Raw genomic sequence first — 25,645 nt, forward strand, 5'->3', positions numbered from 1 at the left:
TTGAACAGCTTCTTTATCTTTAAAATTTTAATGATTTTAATATTAAAGGATTAAGTACACCTTTGTTTCATATTTAAGTACACCTTTATATTAAGTACACCTTTGTTTATATTAACAATAAGAAAATATATATTATCATAATAACAAGGAAAATTGGTATGATAGCACCACATAAAATTTTATGTAGAGGAAATAATAATTTCTTACTAATTTCAGTGTTCTCTGACTTTTCTAGTGATTAAACATTAATTCTGCTATTTTACCCATGGAAAATAAATTGTTAATATATTTTATACTCTTCCCCTCTTTATGTTTAAAAATTGGTCCTAGTGAACCCAGTTTTTAACTTTCTTAAATGAAAGACACATTTATGAGAACATTGTGGCTATCTGTACAAGGTTTTTGTTCAATTAACTTCTTTAAGTAGCAGAACACCAACAAATGATTTCTTGCCTTCACGCTTTGACAACAAATTCTTAATGAGAGCCTCAAGTTCTCATTATCATTGACTAGAAAGGGAACTAAGAAAGCCCACAAAATGATACTACTTCAAAGATACCAAATCTGGTTGCCCATTTATAGACCCTCAGAATTTTGAAGTCAGTTTTAAGCAATATTCTGTTTGTCCTTCCATATATGAAATGTAACTATTGGGATAAGTCAATATGTAAAGCATTTTTATCATAAATGAAATGTGTTCATATAGCAATTACATTTCAGTTATGCATCATTTATTACTGATATAAAGTAATTTTTGTTGTGAAGATACAGCATTTTTCCGGAGTGCTATTTTTGTAGTGTATTTGATGTGATATTTTTTAGTATATTTTTTTTTAATTTTTTTTTCTCTCCCCTTTTATACTTTATAGCTCTGGCTCTTCCAGCAAACCAGCAGGAGCTGATTCTACCCACAAAGTCCCAGTGGTCATGTTGGAGCCAATCCGAATAAAACAAGAAAACAGTGGACCACCCGAAAATTATGATTTCCCTGTTGTTATAGTTAAACAAGAATCAGATGAAGAATCTAGGCCTCAAAATGTAATTACATCAGTGCTTGCAATACTACTCATACTTAGGGGGTAAAAAGGAAAAAAAAAAAAAAGCATAGTCTTTAGTATAGTAGCTCCTGCAGAACAGTCTATAGCAAAAGGACAGAAGACTCCACAGGGGTGTATCTAAAGGGAGAAAAATGCTTGCAGTGTATTAAAGCATCTACCCTACAGAGATTGGCATAGAGATGGGTGCCTAGAAAAATAGCAAATGGAAAAAAAAAAAAAAGTAATAACCAACTCCTAGTAAAAACAAAAAGTATAAGAGAATATAGTCAATAGTACATTGTGTTGTTCCCTAGGACAATATTTACTTAATCACAATGATGAAACAAACACCTGAATATAGTAGTACCTAAAAACTGATATAATCAAAATATAATTTGAATACACTTTTAGCAAAAATTCTGAATCTCAGAATATTTAGCCAATTATGATAGATCATTTGGAGTAGATGCTAGCTATAAACATTTATACTGGCTTCTACCAACTGAAAAAGCAATGAAGCAATGCTTAGTAAAAACTGTTAAGAGGCACAGTGGCACCCTATAATCTAGTGAAACCCTGTCTCAAAATGTTGAGGGGGAGGGGCTGGTGTTGTAGCTCAGTTGTAAAGCTCCTCTGAGTTCAATCCCCAGTATTACAAAAAAAAAAAAAAAAAAAAAAAAAAAAATGAAAATTGAAATGCAAGAAATTGTCGTAGAAGCATTTTATTTAGAAATGTGGTAAGCTGGGTACAGTAGTGTGTGCCTAGACAGAGGCAGGAGAAATGGAAGTTCAAGGCCAACCTGGGCAAAATAACAAGACCCTATCTCAAAAACCAACAACAAAATGAAATAACTAATGTAAATTCAGGGGGGAAAAAAGATAAATTTGAAAATTGTTGCCTCCAAGGAATGAGTTCTGTTAACTATATATACATTTATTACTTTGAAATTTTAGAAAAACATTTAAATGAGAGAACATTGATCAGAAATCTGCACTATCCTAGGATCCAACACAAAATTTAGAATCATCTTAGAGGTATAATTTTTGTGTCTTAGGTGTAATTTGAATTAACAGCTCCAAAAAGTTACATTATATTTACAGTTCATGTGGTTCTTTCACAGTACTCACCTAGTCTCTAATTTCTTTAGCCATCAGCAGACTATGTTATCCACTTCCCTTATGCCCATTATCCACTCATTAGAGACTAATACAGTTAGTGGTAAACATGTCCTATTCTCACAGGTACTCACCAGGTGCCCATGAGAGTGGTCTACAGTCCAAAACTGAAGTAGTGTTAATACAAAAAAGCCACTTTGAAAAAACATTCATGTGTGTGTGTGTATATATTTACACATACATATATGTGGTAAAAAAAAAAAAAACATATATACATATATAATGCAAAAATGCCAATTTCAAAATAAAATACATTTGTGTGTATATATATGTATATACATGCATATGTGTATTTTTTTTTCTGTATTCTCTCATTGCAGACGAACTATCCAAGAAGCATACTTACTTCCCTACTCTTAAATAGCAGTCAGAACTCTGCTTCTGAGGAAACTGTGTTAAGATCCGATGCCCCTGATAGCACAGGAGATCAGCCTGGACTCCACCAGGAAAGTTCCTCAAATGGAAAGTCCGAGTGGTCAGATGCCTCCCAGAAGTCGCCTCTTCATGTTGGAGAGACGAGGAAGGAGGATGACCCCAATGAGGACTGGTGTGCAGTTTGTCAAAACGGAGGGGAACTTCTGTGTTGTGAAAAGTGTCCCAAAGTCTTCCATCTTTCTTGTCATGTGCCCACATTGACAAACTTTCCAAGGTAAGAAAGTACTCCCTTTTCACATTCTTTCACTATAAATAAAAGCAACAGGGCTGGGGTGGGCTCAGTGGTAGAGTGCTTGGTTAGCATGCTTGAAGTCCTAGGTTCAATCCCTAGCACTTCAAAATAATAAAATAATAACAGTAATCAACTTTTAATGATTATTATAACATAAAACCTTTGTGTAAAAACTTAAATGAAATTTCACTTGTCACAAATGTCCTCAAAATCCCTAACAGTAATCTCAGGTTTCCCATACCATTTCTCCTATGCCCTGTACTTCTCTCAAAAACTAGTCCATTATAAGGAAAAATATTAACAGTCCTTTCAAACTGCCAGTTGCAACAATAATACCAAGAGTTTTTCTTTTCTAATTAGTTATACGTGACAGCAGAATGCATTTCGATCATTCTACACAAATGGAGGACAATTTTATACGGTGTAGAGTCACACCATTTGTGCAATCATACATGAACCTAGAGTAATGATGTCCATCTCATTCCACCATCTTTCCTACCACCAAGTCCCTTCCTGCCCTTGCCCAATCCAAAATTCCTTCATTCTTCCAAGGGTTTTTCTTTTATCCTGAATCCTCTGAGTAAAAATGCTAATTACACCTCATGTCAGCCCTATTTTTATTTTTATTTACTTTAGATTTTTTTTAAATTTTTATTTACTTTTTTAAATTTTTATTTACTTTAGATTTTTTTTTTGCATGTATGAATTTCATGCCTCTTTAAATACACTTTAACTAGACTTAGGCCATGGCATTACATTTCTGCTGTTTTCTCTTTCCACATCATGCTTTGTACCTAATAAGTATGGGGTAAATCTTAGTGATTAAAATTTATGCCAAGTCTGTCATAGATGGCATGTAAGATGAGGTGGGAAAGGGAAACATGATGCAATAGAAACTTAAAAGTCCTTTACCCAACAGTGGAGAGTGGATTTGTACTTTCTGCCGAGACTTATCTAAGCCAGAAGTTGAATATGATTGTGATGCTCCCAGTCACAACTCAGAAAAAAGGAAAACCGAAGGCCTTGTTAAATTAACACCAATAGATAAAAGGGTAAGTCTTTGAGCATCTCAACCTTAGAGCAATAGACAACTTTTTGTTAGTGCATTAAATTTTAAACTGATTTCTTTTTTTCTGTAGGAATTTTTTTTTTAACAAAAGGATTAGGAATCTTAAATATTTAAAGGCAGACTAACACACACACATACACAACATAGAAGCTTACAATAGTGCCTCTGAACAAGATAAATGTCTTCTCTTTTATAGATCTTGGGCCTTTAAATCTAGTCTACTTTGAGTAAATATTTTGTTTCATTTCTACCGTAGATAAGTCTTCTTCCTCAGAATTTGTTAAGAATTGGCACTGAGATGGGCTTTTCTATTCCTAGAAATTATTCTATTCTTTCACCAAGTGGGTTCTATATTTGTATCAAAGCCAGCTTATATATTTATCTATAATTAATATTTAAAGCTACTAGGTTAGGCTAAGAATGTCCTTTGCTAAATTATGAAGTAGAAAACAGTATGGAAATTGACATGCACGAGAGGGCAGAAACACTTGTTGCTGGCACTACACAAGTGTTCACAACACTAATGTTTACTAGGATAAACTCATAAGCAGAGAAGTGGCAGAACCTGCAATGGGACCATCTGCTTTCAAGGGGCCTTAAGAATGGACACACAAGCAGGGCACAGTGGTGCAAGCCTATAATCCCAGCAACTCTGGAGACTGAGGCAGGAGGATCACGAGTTCAAAGCCAGCCTCAGCAAAACTGAGGTGCTAAGCAAGTCAGATCCTGTCTCTTAAAAAAAAAAAAAAAAATACAAAATAGGGCTGGGGATGTGGCTCAGTGGTCAAGTACCCCTGAGTTCAATCTCCAGTACCCCACCCCACCCCCCGCCAAAAAAGAATGGACACATAAAAGAAAAAGCTGCACCTTTGGATCTCTTAATAGCCATATGGTCTTCCTTTATTGATTGCTAATTCACAGTACCCAGACTGGATTAGTGGAATTCATTGTAAAGAACTTCAAATGGGTTTCTAGTGCTACTATTTTTGTTCACTTAATTACAGTGAACAAAATATCTCAAACATCAGGTATATCCTAAATTATCAAACATTACAGTTACTAATTGGGAAAGAAAGCAAGATTTCAGTATTCGGTGTTTTTCCTGTATTCATCAGGTTTTAATTGTTAATCTGGTACTTGGTGACCTATGAAATGCTTAAGGATAATAAGCTGTGACTATTATTGTGTTATATTTTTGTTTATTTTTGCTTAGAAGTGTGAACGCCTCCTTTTATTTCTTTACTGTCATGAAATGAGCCTGGCTTTTCAAGACCCTGTTCCTCTAACTGTAAGTATTAATGTTATCTTGTACATATTTATACAATAGGATGATTTTTTTTAATTTTATTCATGAAAATGTACTTTCTATGCTATTTTTCAATAGTTTCTTACATCTAATCCAAGTTTTAAAATTTTTATACGTATGGAATGCTTTGATCCTAAATAGATACATTTTAAGTATCATTTCTCAAGTATTCTTTCTTCTCATCTCACCTAGTTTACCTACTATTTGCAGATGATTTCTGTTTGTATCTCAGAAGGTTTAGGCACATGTTCTAAACTGTTGGGGATAAAACTTCACATTTTAGGTAAAGACCCCCACACACACATTTTATGTACTTATTTTGATTTATAGGTCTATACTTAAGTAATAAGTGAACTTTTAACCAACACATTTTTTTAAAAAAGGAAGGGATATGTATGTATATTAATCATTGGCTTCAACTAGGTTCATATTGAAAGTTTGATATGACTTTGTTGCATTCTTTTAGAGTGCTGGAAAAGGTTCACTACCCAAAATATATTCTATGATATCTGAAGTTTCTTTTAAACATAATAAATTTGTTTTTTAAATTTAGAAAATTGAAAAAATTAATGCAAAGAAAACTAGTTTAGTGAATATCATCTCTTTTCTTGAGAAGGACTTTTGAGAACTTAAGATAGAAAAAGGAAATAAATACTTCAGGAGTATGGGTTTTTTGTACCCAAAAAAGGCTTGTAATGCCAGTACAGATTTAAAATTTTTGACACCAGATTGGTGCTTTTTATGATCTTGGCTTACAGCTGCAACAGTAAAATACCCCCCCTTTTTCTTGAGATAGATAGATAGACAGACAGACAGATAATCATATCAGTCCTATGAGGTTGCTAGGATTATCCATATTTGGAATATGAAGAATTGAGGTTTCTTTGAGGTCAAGTAACTTATGCAGGATCATACCACTAAGCCACAAGCTGGGGATTAAACCCTTCTTTACCACTTGCTATAATGGTATGCAGTAAAATCATGCCATTCAGCTAGTAATTCTCTAGTAATTGTTATTTGCTTAATAAAAAAGAGAATAGAGAAGAGAAGGTTCAAGAGGGAATATGTGAAAATAATTTTTCATAAAAATATTGGTTAAATTTTTTGGAAAAAGTGACAGAACATTTCCTAATGTGTAGAATGCAGTAGTGTGTTACTGTGTAGGTTTTCTTACCAGTGACAAAATGGTATAGAGAAGAGCAATGAAAACAATCTCAATTTTATATCCCTTCTTATACAGTGTATTTAGGACCAGGTAGAAGTCAGTTATTGTATTATAACATCTCATTTATTTTGAAGGTGCCTGATTATTACAAAATAATTAAAAATCCAATGGACTTGTCAACTATCAAGAAAAGACTACAAGAAGATTATTTCATGTACACAAAACCTGAAGATTTTGTAGCTGATTTTAGACTGATCTTTCAAAACTGTGCTGAATTCAATGAGGTGAGGTGGGGAGAGGAAATAGCAATGTATGGAAGTCATCTTAGCCCAGACCCCTTCTAAATGTATACAGAGACCAAAATGTGTGCACTGGAATAAATTTTGAAATTGCAGGTCTGTTAAGATATGTTAGAAAGATTGTCCAAATTTATATTCAAAGGTTTATTGCATGGTGAGTACAGATGCAAATTAGAGCTGATAACTTGAGGACAATTTAAAAATATTCTTCAAAATGAAAAGTATTCTTTGTCATCCCATCTTTTTTCTTGGAATATTATACTTCTAGACTTTAATCTTTTTCATGTTTATCTTGAAATATTAAGGATATGTCCAAAAAGTTCTTGTTTAAGTTTTTCTGGTCTCAGTTCATTTGAAACCTGTGGCCTTTTGTTACTCATTCTGTAGTACCACATTTCTTTTTAACTTGTTCTAAAAATACCTGTTTATGTGATCCTATGCTTATGGCATCTCACTGATCTGTCTTCAGTAATCCAGTCCTACCATTACTACCTCCATTTTGGACAATTCAGATAAGTCAGTCTTTTATTTAGTTTTCAGCCAACATCCAGACTTTTTCCAGCCCCCCAACTCCTACGTATTTTGTTAATGGCTGTACATAAAATTTTCCAAAACAGTTAATTTATATTCATAATCTCAAGAGTCAAAGGTGAACAGAAAATGTAATGTAAGAGATTACATTTATGACTGTCTAAAAAGTAGGTCTTATTTTTTAATTCATATTTTTATTTTTATCCAACAGCCTGACTCAGAAGTAGCCAATGCTGGCATAAAACTTGAAAGCTATTTTGAAGAACTTCTAAAGAACCTTTATCCAGAAAAAAGGTTTCCTAAGCTAGAATTCAGGAATGAATCAGAAGATAATAAATTTAGTGATGATTCAGATGATGACTTTGTACAGCCCCGGAAGAAACGCCTCAAAAGCATCGAGGAACGCCAATTGCTTAAATAAACAGCACCATTGGCATATGCTTGTTTTTAGATTTTTTGTTTGTTTAAAAAAAAAAAATTTTTTTCAGTAATTTAACATCGATACAAAGAAGAGTTTGTGAGCTCTCTGATCTGTTTTAGACGTTTTACTAGACTTTGATTTCCTTAATAACCCATTTCTTTTAACCTCTTATTAAAAAAGAAGGAAAAAGAAAAGAAGGAAATGAATGGGAAAAAGAAAATGAAAGAAAGGAGGGGAGATAGAAAGTATAGTAGAAGAAAAGGAAGAAAGTAAGAAGCATCAACAATAAAATAAAGAGACATTCTTCTCCTTGGATTTTAAAACCACAATCTGGAGCAATAGCTACTATAGAAGGGAAATCGACTTTGTATGAACTCTAAGTTAAGATTTTAATGTGGTTTGAATGTGTGCGTTAATCTGTTTTTAGAAATTAATGCCACTACTCATTGATTATGGCCCAACCAGAAGAGCTAGGTTTATTGTACTTAACAGCAATGCTCCCCAAACATGAGTGGTAAGGAGTTCTTTCCCAGGATGCCAACTGGTGCAATGAAAGGGTAGATTAGATGCTATTACAAAGGCACCTAATGGTATATCTTGTAAGATGGCAACTGTATTAAAGAAAAAACAGGAAAACAAATGTTTGGTTTTTGTTTTCATCTTTATCTTGCCTGTAGAGGTGTTTGGTATAGCAGGTATTCAAGACCTAGGTTTTCTTTAGCTTTCTCCTCCCCTAAAGGAAGTAAGTGTGCACATGTTTGGTTTCTGTGTGTGTCTATGTGGTTGGTTTGTTTTTTTAAGTGTGTAGATATCCTTTTATAACAATCCTCATTGTTTTCAATATGGCTTTTAGTGGAACTATCCAAAATATAAAATATGGCTGGGCACACCATGTTTGATTTGAGGTTTCTTCAACATATGTCCTCTCGGACCCTAAAAATAAGTTCCCCTGAAAGGAACTAGTTGTTATGGTTTTCTTGGGTCTTTATAATGAAAATGTGTTGTAGGATTTGAGAGCAGGTATTTGGAGGAAATTAGAATGAAAAAAAAATTTTTTTTGATGCATCTATTTACTGTTTTTGTTTGTTTTAAGAATCAGAGCCCCAAATTTTATCCTTGATCTGATTTAATAAGAATTTCTTTTTCATTCTGATCAAGACACAAAAGATCTATCTTCTGAGGAGAGGCATGTTGTTAACAGGCCAGCCCAGCTAGTTTAACATCCATTTATTCATTACATGTTCAGTGTTTTTTTAGAGCCAGATAAACTGTCAAAGAATCTAATCCAGCATTTGACTAAATACACATGAATATTTTTAGTTTGCCAAAGTAAACCTTTATAAATAAGACATTACAATTAACATCTGGAGGAAATGTTTCTTTTTTTAGGAGGACAGAAAAACTTGAATTCTCTGGTTATATTGCTTCCCATGAATTAAGCATAGAGCATTTGGTTTTATCCACATGACATTACTTTCTGAAATGGACAATTTGAAAATATTCTGTGGATAATTCATTGGGTTTTTAGGTATTGCTAAAAGACAAAATATAAGGAGAAAATAGCTATTAGCAATAGTTTCCCATTTTCTACATATAGACTTAGGTCTTATCCATAATATATCAATAATGTATTGTTAAAGTTTTAATCATTTTTCCAAATATGTGCTATATGGTGATGTTTGTTATTGTGTTGTTTTGAATATGCATTTGACATTTGTTCTCCTAAGAGTATCTGAACAAATTTTGATAATACATAGACTTTTTTGTCTGTTTTTACTCCAGTATTTTTAGCCCAGCAACTGTAGAGTTTTTTGCTAACACGTTTATTATTGGTATCTTAGAATACTGCTCTTCTGGTAGTTTGTTCTCCCACACTTGTCTTACATGTCTCCTTAGTTAAAACAGAGCAATACAGGTAAATTGTTTCACGAATTATCACTAAGAGAGTAGGGCTTAAGAGAGAAAAAATATAATTCCCTAAATTTATCTGAGCCAGAATTTCTACTAATGTACCCCAGACTGTCATAATATTCAGTGCCATATGAACTTTTTAAAACAGTATTTCTTTTTCACTGTTACCATCTTTTGCTGAATGAAAAGCAAATGAGAACCATCTTTCCTGTAATCATACATAATAATATAAATTATATTAAAAGCAAATGTCTTGGTTTCTCTCTCCTAATAGCCATTTTGAAGTGGTCTCTTAAGTCCTGTGACCTTCTTTAACAAATGTCTATGTTAAATAAGGTGAATCCCAACTAAATAGTTCTTAAATTCTATTCGAATAGAAGCTAGAAAATAGAAGCCTCAGTCTACCCCACATTCATTCTGAGAGCACTCCCTCCCCCAAAAATGTTCAGTGTTAAACTTATGTACTCCGGTGTGTACATATTACCAAAAACTCTGGGACACTTCCCTCTGGATTTAAACTGAGAGCCCAGTAGCCTAGCTGCAGAACACCCATTGCAGAATATGATCAGGTTAATCCACAGTTATGAATGAACAGACCATGTTGGAACTGGGACTTCAAGAGTTCCAACTCAGTTGCTTTCCCAGGTGCTAAGCTCTCATCTTTCTGGCTATAAGGAAACCCAAGGACACAGTTGTTATTTACATACCAATGACAGGCATATAAAGGACTGAGATAAACCATATTAAAGGCAGAATATGTCTTTCCATCAGCATCTGGCAGTGCAAGCCTTTTGTCCTTTTAATTAACAAGCTCTGCTTTTCTGAACAGGGCATAGAAAAGTGGAACATGTTGGAAGAAAAGGAACTGCCCTCTTCCCATGGTAGTACTTTGTTTTCCAAGCTAAAGAATAGACTCTCTGTTTTACTACCACACAAAATAGCATATAGCTTAGAAAAGTTTTCAAAAAAGTTAGCTCCACGATCAAAAGGGTAAGTATAGCCAACTGCTCTGTTTATGAATTTGCATTTCTAAGTCCTCTGCTTAAACTTCTAAATTTGACCTAACTTTGTCAGATAATTTGAAAGGAGGAAACTCCTGCTGTTGAGACCTCATCCAAATTGATGGGAAGCCCAAAAGTAAGTTGCTGCATGTGAATGAAAGGTTTTTTGGTTTAATTGAAGATATACTCAATTTCTATTTATCCATATTATGAATGAGAGAAATCAAATCTGGCCAGTAAAATTATGGACATGACCTTGAGTTCAACCATATGATTTCTTATCAAGCTCCTCCTCTCAAATAACCATGTACATATTTTACTATGTAAATTAATAGTTGATGGCTTTACAAACATTTATTGTACTTTCATCTTGGATGGGCATTTACTGAGTCATAATCCACATGTAGGTAATTCATGTTCCTGAGAATTAGCCAATGCTATCACGGACTTCTCCATAAAGGTTTTTGCTTATTGTGAAGGACATTTGAGGAAGCAGTCTTAGGATTTGGGTTCTGGTTTTTATTGGAGGGGAAAGAGGGGAACCAGGTGCTTTGATCTTACTATAAAAATTGACAGATGGATTTTTTACAGTGAATGTTACAACAGTTAGGGATTGAATCTAGGGGTGTTCCATCACTGGACTACATCCTCAGCCCTTTTTTTTTTTGACACAGGGTCTCACTAAGTTGCCAAGGCCGAATCTGAACTTGTCCTGCCTTTTGATATCCATGGCTGGGCCTAGTGGCACACACCTTTAATTCCAGTGACTCTGAAAGCTAAGGCAGGAGGATTAGATCACAAGTTGGAGTCTAGCACCAGTAACTAAAAGAAACCCTGTCTCAAAATAATTTTTTAAAGGGCCGGGGGTATAATTCAGTGATACAGCCTTGCTGGATTGAACCCAGCAAGGCTGTATCACTGAATTATACCTGGAAGGGAAAGGGGAAAAAAAGCTATGACTTGGTTTTGAAATAATAATGTTTCCTTAAGGAGTTACAATTAACTATGGCTAGGGGATATTTGGCATATCAATTCCTATTTTTCAGATGTTTGTCTGCTATGATAAAGCTCCCTAGTATTTCCAGTCCTGTGACTTATAGATTGGCTTTGATATATATGTTTATTGGTCTCCACCTACTTACCTGCACATGGCCAACTAGTGACATACCATTACTTTGATGGGAACAACCTTCTATTTGATTCTAAGGTTTTTTTCTATTTCTCTGGTGTGATGCTGGGGAATCCAACCCAGGGCCTCTTGCATGCTAGACAAGCATTCTACCAATGAGGCATATCCCCAGTCCTAAAATTAGTTTTTTAAATCCTAATTTTAAAAAAATCCCAATTTTTGTCAAAAAGTTCTTTCTTGGTAGTCACAAATGAGCACAATTCAATCTTAGCACATTTTCAAATACAGCATGGAAGGAAATCTGTTTTACCATATTCTTCTGTGTCAGGGAACTGGGGAATAGGAACTTCTTGCCCCCGAATCTCATACTGTTAACCCAAGACAACTGAAGTAGAAAATCCAGTCTAGAGTTCTTCCACTGCAAATGATAAAGCCCAATTGTTTGGGGAGGAAGGTCAGAATAAACAGATCAACCAGCAGAGCACACTTCTTACCCTTGGAATGAGAATATACTGAACTGAGAAGTTTCTTTCCCCAAAGAAAATGAGGGTGTTCCAGGTAACAGACTTTGACAGTGATGCTGGTTATCTTAATTTGATCTTTTTAGGCATTAACTAATGACAGTATGTTTTAAAAGCCCAACATACAAAAGGTCCAAAATAAAGAATTTGGCATTCATATTACAGGAGTTTTTGCCATTAAAGAGTATGCTTTAAAGAGTTTAAAGGAAGTCAGGTTCTCTTCTCTATATAAAACAGATTCATATTTTTTTATATTTATTTTTTAGTTTTTGGTGGACACAACATCTTTATTTTTATGTGGTGCTGAGTATCGAACCCAGCGCCCCGCGCATGCCAGGCGAGCGCACTACTGCTTGAACCACATCCCCAGCCCCAAAACAGATTCATATTTGGTTTCTATTTATATAAAGCAAAATGATCAAAGTTCTTACAAGTTAGTGACTTGAAATTTGTTGACTTCCATTTCTAATGACAACTAATACTAAGCAATTTACAAGATTTAAGGATTTGTTAAATTGGATATTCAATTAAAATTATGTGAATAGAATTTTCTATATAGGCTAATTTGGTTCTGTCTTAGGAGCCTGGGGCTTAGATAGAGCTAATAACAATTTCCTTAAGCCTAAAGAGCCTCAGAGATACTGAGAGTTCTGAAATCCTTAGGAAGACACTTGAGCATAAGCTTCGTCATTGCTTGACTGGTTTTCGATCACTGCCATCCTTTGCTTTTAGTTTTAAATTGCTGCTAACTTCAGCTTGGGGATTTTCAGTTAAATTTTTACCTCTACAAGTATAGGCAAGACATGTTTGCAACAAATATATTTCACCTAAAATTCTATAATAGCTAGACCTTAAAATGAGTGGTTGCCTGTTGGCCAAATTCAGCATATACCCCGCTTTCGTTTTTCCACAATCTGAAAGCTAAGAATATTTTAGACTTGTGATGGAATTCACAGGTACTTACAAAGCCTAAAATATAGATAGCCCACCATAGCATGGATTCTGCATCCAAGAATTTAATTACAGATCAAAAATATTGGAAAAAGTCTGTCCTACATGTATGCAGACTTACTAATGCAATATAAATGCTATGCAGGAAATGATAATCTATAGAGATGGTTAAAGCATATGGGAGCACATACATTGGTTATATGCAAATTGCCATTCCAATCAAGGACTCGAGCATCTGGGGAAGTTTGGCATCTTTAAAGGGTCCAGGAACCTATCCCCCAAGCATACCAAGGGACAAATCGATGTATTGATTTTAAGCCACTCATGGCTATTGTTCAAATAGGAATTATTTTCACTCTTTAAGGAGAATTGGAAATCTTTCATAAATGTAGTTTGTTAATGCCACAATACTTGCCATTACAGCTGATTTTTTTTTCTATTATGAAATGGGGGTAAGCCAGCCTTGGGTTCCCCAACTTCAGTGGGCTTCTACAACAAGCCTGAACACTGATAAAATGTAAATATGAAAGACTAGGTGTTCTTTCTGCAGCATGCCTGTCCTAAAAGAATGTGGTGTGCCAAACTGATACCTCCGGTTATCGGGCTTCCCTGAATGCTGAAGTGTAACAGGAGAGAAGCACCCGAGGCAAGCATAGAGTAGAAAGCAAGAAGCTTTATTTAAAGGATAGAACAGACTTCTTCCCTGAGGAAGAAGGGGACCCAAAAACTAGAATCCATGGGATGAGGAAGACCCATCCCTTTTATACATATAAAGTTTCTTTGTTCTTTTATGTTCTTCTCCCTTATCTTGTTCACTTCCCTTCATCCTGTATATGTGACTGGAAGATGCAGGTAGGAAAGCCAAGAGGTGGGAAACAGGTGGGCTGAAGGGGCCAGGGAGAAGTGATCTGGGCAGGAAGGGGGGCCCAGGTGAATTAATTAGCAGCTCCCTGTCTGCTCAGGGGTTGCTTTATTAACAATTCTTTAGGAAGGCAGTGTTGGGCAGGTATTTGGGACACTAACATTTCAATCTCCCACAGCGGAGTCTTCAACCTTTTGGACCCAAACCGGTTTGCTGTTTTTCTCAACTTGGCCCAATTTATGTGTATATACTGACTACCTGTTTTTAATTCTGGCTTCAAAACTATGATGTCTCGCGTGTATCAGTCTCTCCACAAGCAGGTGAGTGATTGATTATATGTCAGAAAACTGGCTATATACTTTCATTTTTATTATCGTATTATGAGAATCAAAGATTCTCCCCATTAAAATAAATGAGTAGAAATAGGGATGGCATGTAATTGTATACAAGCCACTAATTTAAGCATATTTTGTGAATAGACTAGGAAGGCCATAATTGATGCTAATATTAATTTGAACTTTGACTATTCTAGTGGTTTTGAAAGATTTAATGATATCAGCCCAGTTCTTGTCCTAAGTACAAGATTTTGTCCAACTTTAGCTATAACCTGTATGGGAAAATACCAAGTATGTGTTCTAAGATTTTGTATTCTTGATAGCGGGGAAGAAAAGACATCTTCCTTTAACCTCTCCCATTCATATACTTTCCAATCTTAGGTATATTTTGTAAAAGTTTTATATATTGTCTCCCAAGGAAGAGATGAGTATACAATTGCCAGCTGTATTCCCATGGGTGCCTTATGTTCTTAGATACATAATCAGTTTATTATTGACTAGCATACAGAAATTAAACCAAGTTTTTAAGAAATGTGCCACAGATCTGTGAAGATAAAATACACTGTGCTCCTCTGGTAGATGTAGATTTGCAGGTCTCATTTAATTTGCTGGGGGGAAAAAAAGATTTAATAGATCAATAATACACTTTAACAGGCATTCTATTCATACTCAGCTAACACTGGAAACTAATAATAGAAGTCTCTTTAATACAATTTCTAAGGAATTAAGATCCAGGATTTACCTTTGTGTACCTGGAAATGCAATACTAGCTTTATAATTATTTTAGTACAATATAGACATTACTTAGAAAAATTGTGTTTTATTTTTGTTTACTGGGTTCTTTGTGTGGGTATCACTGGGGAATATACCCAAGGGTACTCTAATGGAGCTATGTCCCAAGCCCCTCTTTTCTTTCTGAGACCAAGTTTTGCTTAGTTGTTCAGGTTGATCCCAAACTTGCAATCCTCCTATCTTGCCTTGTAGCTGGGATTACAGGCATGCACCACTGCACTCATTTTGTGTGTTTTGGGGGGGGGGGAGTGTCTTTTTTTGTTTTTTTTTTTTGGTTTTGGGTTTTTTTTTTAAGTGGGTTTCTTAGGATAAGCCAAACTAACTAGTTCTTTTAAACTAGTTAGTTTGGCTTATCCAGTCAATTCCTGGGATGCTATCTGTATGTGTTGAAAGGAAGTTAAAAATTTTGGCATATTCTTGTAAACATTTCTAGAAACTTTATATGGTAAATGCTCAGAACACTGAGGGGTGTGGGTATGTGTGCACACAGGATTTGCCCACAGATAGGGCTTTGTGCTCAAACATGTATTGAATTGAATTGCCATGTTAAAATTCTAAGAAAATAATATTAAAAAGTTGTAAACAGATGCAAAATTATTTCACCACAGTACTAAAAACAAGTCCAAGTCAACAGAAAATGAACTAGTGTTTTGTAGATGGATATGACTTGAACTGAAAATCCATTAGGCAAAATAAATGGTAAACTAGGTTTCATATTTATATAAAACACTACATGAAAAAATGGAAAGGAATGGAAAAATAGCACAAGATTAGCACCTGTACTTTCTAGCCTCAGTTGAGTAACGTGTGTAAAGGAACACACTAGTATTTAACTTCCTTGTTTACTCATTATGTAAAGGATGTGATAATCCCTTTATTTACCATTAAAAGGAGGCATATGAGTCATCTAATTCAGTCTGATTTGGAGCATTCAGTGATAGGGTTTAGGTTCCTTCCTTGGAATGATGACCCAAGTTCATGATTATATGATAGGTCACCTAATCAGTGATTAAAAGGCATATTACCTTGAGGTAGGGGGAAGACTTCAAGACTGGTATAAGCCTGTGTTTCTGTATTCAATGGTGCCTTTCTTGGCTCTACTCAGACAAAAGCACTTTTTTTTGCACCAAGAATATAAACCTTTTCTACAGCTTAACTCTTTTTTTCCCTCTTCAGAATATTTTGAATACGACAGGAGAGAGGGAGCAAATCACATTCAGCAGCAAGAGCCTCATGCTACAGTCTCAGAGGCAGCAGCTCAGTGTAACCAGTAACCCCAACTATTCTCCCCCACACATATAACCTTGCATACCAGCAACAGGAGCAATAAGCTTTAAGGCAAGAAAACATAAGAACTACCACGTGGACTTTTGAGATCAGCATGAGGGCTAGGAAGACCATCTCTCCTGCAGCCTGCCTTGTACTTTAGGGCATCCCTTTTTCATTTGAGCAGTGTCTGCTGGTTGTTGGTAGTGATGGCAACTGGGGCTGCACTAAAGCTTTTGGCTTCACTCTAACCACAGGTACAAGGGAGAAGGAGGCTGGACCAATGTGTAAGGAGCATGTAATCCCGGGGGCCAGCTCCTCTGGCCACCTTTAGTTCTGCAGCAATGCTTCAATCCACACAGAAAAGTGGGAAAGGTAGAATGTTGCAGCCTCAACAACTGTCACTCATCTTGGTCTCTGATAATCAAACTACAGCTTTTAGAGAAAAAGGTTTTAAGTGAATTATTTGTTACTTGGACTTCAGTGCTGCTCAAAACTGTATGTGAGAAAGACTAAAGACTCAGTTTTTCTACTGGATTCTAAACTTTTTGTGTGTTGGTGCTGAGGATTGAAACCATATGTGCTATACCACTGAGGTACATCCCCAGCCCTTTTATTATTTATTTTGAGACAGGGCTTTGCTGAATTGCTGAGGCTGGAGGATCCTAAGTCAGTGGAGGGGATTACAGGCATATGCCTCTACACCTGGCCTAAATATTGTTTTACAATAAGCCATACCTACTTCAAAGAAGGAGACCCACATACCAAGTTCAAAACATGGCAACTGAGAAGACCAGTATCACTTACCTGCAGGGCTCGTCCCTTGGTCTCAATGGGAAGAGTGAATGCAGAAATGGCACATACAACACAGACAGATGAGAAGAGACACAGGGCTCCCAGGAATGATGCACTCATAAGAACCTACAAGTCACAAGAGAAAGCTCATTATCCCTAACTTTACAACATCATAGGTAAAATAAGGATAAGTCATGCATCTCTGATGCCAAGCTGGTGTGGGCATTTTTGTATGACTAGTATTAAATATGCACTGGCCAGCTTAGACGTCTCTTTGCACCCACCTGTCAGGCATCCTAGAGAAAATATCACTGTGTGTGGAAGACAAGACATCTGCCTGCTCTTCTACCTCCTCTCATACCAATTCAAGTTAACTTCTGACCTTACTTCATGCTATACCTTTGCTACCAAAATGTTCAATTTCCCCCTTCAGATTTTTTGGTAGGGTCGAGGGCACTGGGGATTTGACCCAGGGGTGCTTGACCACTGTGCTACGTCTCAATCCTTTTTATTTTGAGGCAGGGTCTCACCAATTTGCTGAGGCTGGCCTCAAAGTTGAGATCCTCCCAAGTCACTGGTATTATAGGTGTATGCCGCTATGCCTAGCTCCCCACTTCATTCCAACAGGAAGAAACACAGTATTTCAGAAGATGTAATCTGAGTCTCTGAAAAGATTACTAGTGCATCTTGCCTGCATTCATAATGCATCACATAACAAGCATAACTTGCTATTTGTGTCCATATTTCCACAGTAAGAACAAATCTCTGCTCAACTGAGTATGAGAGCATACTGCAATTTCTCCGGGACTCTGTTCAACAGTGGCAAAGAGCCAAGCACTTGATAGTTGTCAGCTAAATTTTAAGGGAAGTAATTAAGAAAAAGCAAGTCTCTTTTAGAGTGAAAAGACTGCAATTTTCAAAGACCTAGAAACTAGCTGGTCTAGTCCAACCTCTACTTTACAGATGAGTCTATATTGTGACAAGTATCAGTAACTATTGCCCTAAGTCACATACACATCTCTGACAAGTCGCCTTGTGTTACTAGAATCCCTTAAGATACCCAGTTTGGGAACCCAAATGTTGTATGTAGTAGGCCTGCTGCTTCCAAACAGTAAATAATTCTACTTAGGCAAACAGAGCCCACGATATTAATCTCATTTGGAATTGACATAGCAAATGATACTGGCCTCTGACTTTATTTTCCAAATTTAGCTTTCCCCAAAGAGGAGTTTGTGTTTTGTGTATGCTGCTAGAAGTAAAAGAATACAAACCAAGAGATGCCAGGCAAGTCTGAAACGTGACCAAATCCTGCCACGATAGGGCATGTATCTAGATTCTGCCCTACTACCTGCTATAGTGTCATTGTTGCCACTTGTAATATTGGATGCCAAAATTTTTACCACAACCAGAATGAATTCTAAAGTATAAGGCTCTGATGGGTTGAGTTCAGGTCATACGACTGTTTTTTCAGCCAGCATCAGTGAGGAACTGCCTAGTCTTTTTGGCTTCCCCAGAAGGATATAGGGCTATGCTTCATAAAAAAGACTCTGACAACTCAATATAGAGTTATTATTGGATATTCAATAAATTCTGCCTAACCAAAGTCAGTTTCTATTATTTGAAAGCAAGAACTTAAGTAATATCTGATTATAAAAATGGGGCACCAGGCATGGTGTGCATGCCTGTATTCTCAGCTACTTGGGAAGCTAAGGCAGAAGGATTGATCTTTAAAGGCCAGCCTGGGCAACTTGGTAGACCCTATCTCAAAACAAAAAGGGCTGGGGATGTAGCTCAGTGGTAGAGCACCCCAGGGTTCAATCCTCAATATGTTTAATGGAATGGAATGGAAATAACATTTAATTTGTAGAACACAATTAACATGAACAAAATATTCAGGAATAAACATACCAAGGAATATGTAAGAAACATGAAAATTATAAATACATAAATCTTTAGTTCTTAGAGGGAGTCTTGTAAAAATATAACTCAAAAATTTTCTATAATTTTAACAAAATCCTGTCAGATTTTGGAATAAATTGGGGGGTGGGGAAGAGATTCTGAAATTAACATGAAAGAAAAAAATATGTAAGACAAATCAAGAAAACTTAAACCCATGGGTGTGGGGAAGCCTGGGAGAGATTATTAGCCTAAGAGGCATTAAACATAAAATTGCAATCATTAGCAGTATAGTGTTGGTGCCAGAATAGATCAATAAAGCAATGAATTACAAGACATCCAAGAATCTATGGAAATCTGGTTTCACTGTATCAGGCATATTAAGTCACCTAAGAGGCGGCCCCCAAGAAAGGATGATTAATAGCCGAGACCAACCAACTAAGCATTGTTTTGAAAGTTAGATCCTTACCTCAGGCCTATGCATAAATTAGTTGTGACTATATCAAAGAACTTAATGTTTTGGATGAAACATTGAAAGTTGTTGAGCTTTCAGTGTTTTATAAATATTTTCAGAAACTTTGGAAGAATGAGCAACAAAGACCATTTAAGCATGACACAAAACACACCATAAGAGAAAATTGGTAAATTGAAATATTTGTATGTCAAAATATTTTGATAATAAAATCAAAGGGCAGACAAATATCTAGTACACCAAAATGTCCATTCTATAGAAAAATAGCAAATCACACAAGCAAGTTTTTTAAAAAATATATATGGATATTAAGTGAAAGATGTTCAACCTTACTAATAATGAACAAATGCAAATAGAGACAAGATATAATTTATTGTCTACCAGATTGAAAAAGGCTTAAAAGCTTACTATCTTTCTGGTGATGAGGAGTGGGGATGGTGGTATGTGAATGTGTTTATAGACTTAAATAGACATTTTCCAAGAGGTGTACACAAGGGTGCTCACTGATCATCAGGGAAATGCAAAACAAAGCCACAGGGATGTTTCGTCACTATTAGGGTGGCTAATATCAAATACAAGTAGTATTGGTGAGGACAGAGAAAAGAAACCCTTTTTGGGAATGTAGACAATACAGAGGTTACCAAAGATATTAAAAATAGAAAACTGTCATCTGTTACAGAAATCCCTCTGCTGGGCATATACCCAAATTTCTACTCCCATATTCCCAGCAGCATTATTCATAATAGCCAAAACATTGTTGAAGTGTCCATTAACAGCTGAGTAGATAAAGAAATTCTGGTAGAAAGATACAATGAGTATTATTCAGACTTCATGAAGAATCTCCTGCCATTTGCAACAGGACGGAAGCAAATTAGAAGGACATTATGTTAAGTGAAATAAACCAGGCACAAAAAGACAAATACTGCACAACCTCACTTATGTGTGGTATCTCGAAAAGAAATCAAGTACATAGAAAACGCGTTTTACCACAGGCAGGGGAAATAGGAAGATTGGGGGAGGGAATTCATAATAATTTATATCAAGTAGTATTTAAATTAAAAAATAGAAACTGGACAAATGCCTATAATCCCAGTGACTGTAATCCTGTGGCCATTTTATATGTCTGGAACATAAGAGCTCATGTTAAAATGATTAGAATAGCCAGGCACAGTAGTGCACACCTGTAATTCCAGCAACTCAGGAGACTTGGAGGTAGGAGGATAACAAATTCAAGGCCAGCCTCGGCAACTTACTGAGGTCCTGTCTCAAAAAATAAAATGGGCAGAGGATGTGGCTCGGTGGTTAATGCCGCTGGGTTCAATCCCAGACACCAAAATAAATAAAATGATTAGAATAGTGGCATGTGTACAAAGGTATTCTGTGCAGAACATTCGGTATCCTGTTTGTAAATAGCAGAAAAAATTAAAACAATTTATTCATCAATAAGTCAATGGCTATCTAATCATGACACATCCATGCAAATGGAAATCTATGACCTACTTTTTAAAAAATGAGGTTGATACACATGAACTAAATTAAAAGATAAGGCCACTGTAGTTGCAACATGGAGGTGTGTGTCCACACATGGCCATATCCGTGTCCACATCTGTGATGCAGCAGAGGGCAAGACTCCATCCTCAGGATTCTTTGCCTACTGTGGGGTCACTGGAGACCCACCTGAGAATCCTCCTCTGCTCTCTCTTCTAGAGACTTCAATTCAATTTCATAGCCCTTGGGCCATGATCTCAACATTCAAGCCAAATTGTGGGGGAGAGACAGTTATCCATTTGCCTCTGCAGGTGACGATATACAGATATATATGCATGTACTCATGAAAGTAAATATATTTATGATCCATTGTGTGTTTATATTCAGATATAAATAAAACATTGCATATATACAAATGTTATACCTAGAGAGAAATCATATATGCATAGAAAAGCACCAGGAAGAACATGCCCTAAACTATTAGCAGTGGTTATTTCTGATGATGGCTTTACGGGAATTTTTCCTTTCTGGTAACACATTTCTGTATTTAAAACTTTACAGGTATACTTTTTATTCAGAAAAATTTTTTTGAAGGATTATAAATCACTATAAAATGAGAAAAAAGTTAGCTATACTTCTAATTCAATAAATTAAAAAAGCTAATCTGACAAACCCTGGTATAATAAAGACAAAACTCAAATAAATTAGAAAAAAAAAAGAGTCGACAAATCGATCAAAGAACTATTTTAGAAAAAAAGCTAACTATGAAAAGTTAAAAGCATAGAATTAAGGGCTGGGGCTCAGTGGTAGAGTTCTCACCTGGCATGCGTGAGGCACTGGGTTCCATTCTCAGCACCACATAAAAATAAAGGTAGAAAAAAATCATGGAATTAAGAATGTTAATAATCACTAATGAAATGAAAATAGCCATAAGATAATACTCCCCCCAGTCTTGATAAATTTGAATGAAGTCAATATTCAATAAAACTTTTTCTGAAATATACTAAAAAATACAAAAAAAAAAAGGGCTAAATAAAAATACAGGAAAGGGCTAGGGATGTGGCTTAGTGGGTAAGCACCCCTTGGATTCAATCCCCAGTATCAAAATAAAATAAACAGGGAAAAAAGAGAGAATGAGAAATAGAGAGTCCAGTGGTCCATTTTCAAAATACAGCATTGAACTTTAAATGTAAAATGTCTTGGGATGTAAGACAGCTGCAAGGCAGAGCAGAATGAAAGTTAATAAGCAGTTAACCCCTGAGTGTAAAAATTCACAGCCCCTTGATGCACTGGAGGTGAGGAGGAACATAGGTTAGATAAACTGTGTACCTGCCAAAGGGCAAGCACTCCAAGGGGACTTCCCCACCACAAGAGAACAAAGGAAGCACTCCAACTAAAGGCAACAGTAAAGCCAAGGCAACATGGTATTGTGCAGCCCATAGTACTCAGCAACAAGGAACTTGAGAAGGGATCTTGCACTCTAAAGGTTGTACCCAGTCTGTGTGTCCCTGACCTCCAAGCACCTGATCTCGCAAGACCATTATTAAAATAAAGCCTCACTTTTTGCTGAAGCTTGTGCCTTTTAGTCCCTTTAGGTTTGGACAGGTGAGCATGTTTCTCATAATGCCTATAGAACTACATCCTCAACAGTTCAGGATTCAACCTTTTATAGATCAGTTCTTTCAAACTTCCAAGGAATAGAGTTCAGATAAAGAAAACCACCCTCATGTCCTCCCCAACCCCCCCAGGGTCACCCCAGTGCTGGAGGTGGAACCTAGGAACTCATGTGTGCTAGGCAAGCATTTTACTGCTAAACTATACCCTCAGCCCAGCCTCGTGTCTTAACAATGACCCTGGAATCTAGCAAATAAACACAAAAGATCAATCACTATATCATGCAAGCGTATTGATTCAAAACTTACAGACAAAAAAAAAAAAAAGATCAACAAATGAAACTTATTTCTCTAAAAGAAAAAGCACTATAGGAGTAGAAGTCCTCCCCTGCATGATGGCCTCAGGAATCTCCTGGCCACTCCTGTTCCCTCTTGCATTAACCCTCCCTTCCAAGAGCTCACCAGTCAACTTTACAAGTGTAATTATTCCATTAAGAACCCAAACTCATAAGATTTCAACAAAGTAATGGGATATGAACTGATATCAAAATTAATTGTTGTTTTATATACAAAAATAATTATTCCCAACATACTGAGTGTCCACTATATGCCAGGCACTGCAGTGGGAACTCAGAATATAAAAACTAGCAAATTATGCACACATCCAAGCCCTGGTGGGAATTCAAGTCCACTAGGAGAGATCTTAAATACCCTGGCAAATAAATAGGCAATTATAATCTGATAAGTGATACGAAGGGAAAGCTTAAGATGCCCTAAGAGCTCATACCAGGGAAGCCAGACTTAAACTGGGGTGTCAGGGAAGGTTTTCCTAGCGGGTAAGGAATAATAGCTACTGCAAAGTATGAGGTGGGAAAAGGCTTCCAGGGTGAGAGGACAGCAAGTATGGAGACAGCTGGGTACGTTAGATAAACTACAAGAGCCAGATTTTTTAGAGGTAAGTAAATAGGGAGAAAGAGTCCAGATGGGTGCCTGTTGTGGACTGAGTGTGCCCTCACCTAAATTTGTTTGTTGAAGCCCTAATGTTAGGATCTCCTGAAGTCATGGAGAGAACACCCCGAAGAATCCAAACACAATTCCCATTTATTAGCGGAAGCCAAAGAGGCTGGAAGGCTGACAGAGCGGGACAGCAATAATTCCTCACTCTAGGCCAATTCTTGTGGGGCACAATGACCCTGATAAATGAGGAAAAATAAGGCCCACCTGCCATATTTTAGGTGCATGTTTCCTGGCATTTTATGAGAACATATCCTGTTTTGTCACCAGGACAAATGTTTTCTTAGTACTAGCAAACAAGTTGGTTATTTTCAATGTTATGCCATAGTTAAGATTTAACCTCACTGCCCTATAGAAGATGGGCTGTGCAAGAACAAGGCAGTCTGCAGCTTTGCAGGCTCCCCAGCTCCCCCCAATAAACACACTGTCAATTTTAGGACTCAGAGCCTTCGTGCATAGTTGTGGGACCAAATGCTCAGTAATTCATTCACAGCACCCTAACTGCCAATGTGATGTTTGAAGGTAGGGCCTTTGAGAAGTCATTAGGTTTAAATGGACTCCTGATGGGTCAGTCTTGATGAGATGAGTGCACTTAGAACGAGTTCAAGATGCACCAGAGTTCTTTCTCCACCATGTGAAGGCATAGCAAGAGAAGGCCACCTGCAAGCCAGGAAGAGACCCCTCACCCATACCAACCCTCCTGGCACCCTGACCTCAGCCCTCCAAGCTTCTCTGGAACTGTAAGAAATAACTGTTCCTGTTCATGGATAGGCAAAACTAACATCATCAAAATGGCGATATTACCCAGGTTTAATGTGATGCCAATCAAAATCCCAACGGCATTTCTTGTTGAAATAGATAAAGCAATCATGAAATTCATATGGAAAGACAAAAGACTCAGAATAGCAAAAGCAATTCTAAGCAGGAAGAGTGAATCTGGAGGTATAGCGATACCAGAGTTCAAACTGTACTACAAAGCAATAGTAACAAAAACAGCATGGTACTGGTACCAAAACAGGCAGGTGGACCAATGGTACAGAATAGAGGACACAGAGACTAATCCACAAAGTTACAACTATCTTATATTTGATAAAGGAGCTAAAAACATGCAATGGAGGAAGGATAGCATCTTCAACAAATGGTGCTGGGAAAATTGGAAATCCATATGCAACAAAATGAAATTGAATCCCTTTCTCTCGCCATCCACAAAAGTTAACTCAAAATGGATCAAGGAGCTAGATATCAAATCAGAGACGGTGCGTCAGATAGAAGAAAAAGTTGGCTCCAATCTACATATAGTGGGGTCAGGCTCCAAATTCCTTAATAGGACGCCCATAGCCCAAGAGTTAATAACAAGAATAAACAAATGGGACTCACTTAAACTAAAAAGTTTTTTCTCAGCAAGAGAAACAATAAAAGAGGTAAATAGAGAGCCTACATCATGGGAACAAATTTTTACCCCTCACACCTCAGAGCCCCAATATCCAGAATGTACAAAGAACTCAAAAAATTAAACAATAAGATAACAAACAACCCAATCAACAAATGGGCCAAGGACCTGAACAGACACTTCTCAGAGGAGGACATACAATCAATCAACAAGTACATGAAAAAATGCTCACCATCTCTAGCAGTCAGAGAAATGCAAATCAAAACCACCCTAAGATACCATCTCACTCCAGTAAGATTGGCAGCCATTATGAAGTCAAACAACAATAAGTGTTGGCGGGGATGTGGGGAAAAGGGTACACTTGTACACTGCTGGTGGGACTGCAAAATGGTGAGGCCAATTTGGAAAGCAGTATGGAGATTCCTGGGAAAGCTGGGAATGGATCCACCATTCGACCCAGCTATCGCCCTTCTCGGACTATTCCCTGAGGACCTTAAAAGAGCGCACTATAGGGATACGGCCACATCAATGATTATAG

At 36.5% G+C, this 25,645-nt stretch overlaps 2 protein-coding genes across 4 annotated transcripts in view; one reads left to right on the forward strand and one right to left on the reverse strand.

Annotated features, from left to right (window-relative positions):
* Positions 1-8,311, forward strand: part of TRIM24 (tripartite motif containing 24) — a 100,670-nt gene extending 92,359 nt beyond the window's left edge. For all 3 annotated transcript variants that reach the window (XM_081284026.1, XM_081284027.1, XM_081284025.1), the window contains exons 14-19: positions 870-1,038; positions 2,534-2,862; positions 3,800-3,932; positions 5,163-5,237; positions 6,555-6,704; positions 7,462-8,311. In XM_081284026.1, coding sequence (XP_081140152.1) covers positions 870-1,038; positions 2,534-2,862; positions 3,800-3,932; positions 5,163-5,237; positions 6,555-6,704; positions 7,462-7,671 — 1,066 coding nt within the window. In that variant the 3' untranslated portion in view covers positions 7,672-8,311. The remainder of the gene's footprint in view (positions 1-869; positions 1,039-2,533; positions 2,863-3,799; positions 3,933-5,162; positions 5,238-6,554; positions 6,705-7,461) is intronic.
* A 6,580-nt stretch (positions 8,312-14,891) lies between these two features.
* Positions 14,892-25,645, reverse strand: part of SVOPL (SVOP like) — a gene marked incomplete at its 5' end in the record, with an annotated part of 54,735 nt that continues 43,981 nt past the window's right edge. Inside the window, 2 exons of the mRNA XM_081288303.1 lie at positions 14,892-14,989; positions 17,247-17,360. Coding sequence (XP_081144429.1) covers positions 14,978-14,989; positions 17,247-17,360 — 126 coding nt within the window. The 3' untranslated portion in view covers positions 14,892-14,977. The remainder of the gene's footprint in view (positions 14,990-17,246; positions 17,361-25,645) is intronic.

This window comes from Spermophilus citellus (genome assembly GCF_964194105.1).
Source record: "Spermophilus citellus genome assembly, chromosome: 3".
Lineage (NCBI taxonomy): Eukaryota > Metazoa > Chordata > Mammalia > Rodentia > Sciuridae > Spermophilus > Spermophilus citellus.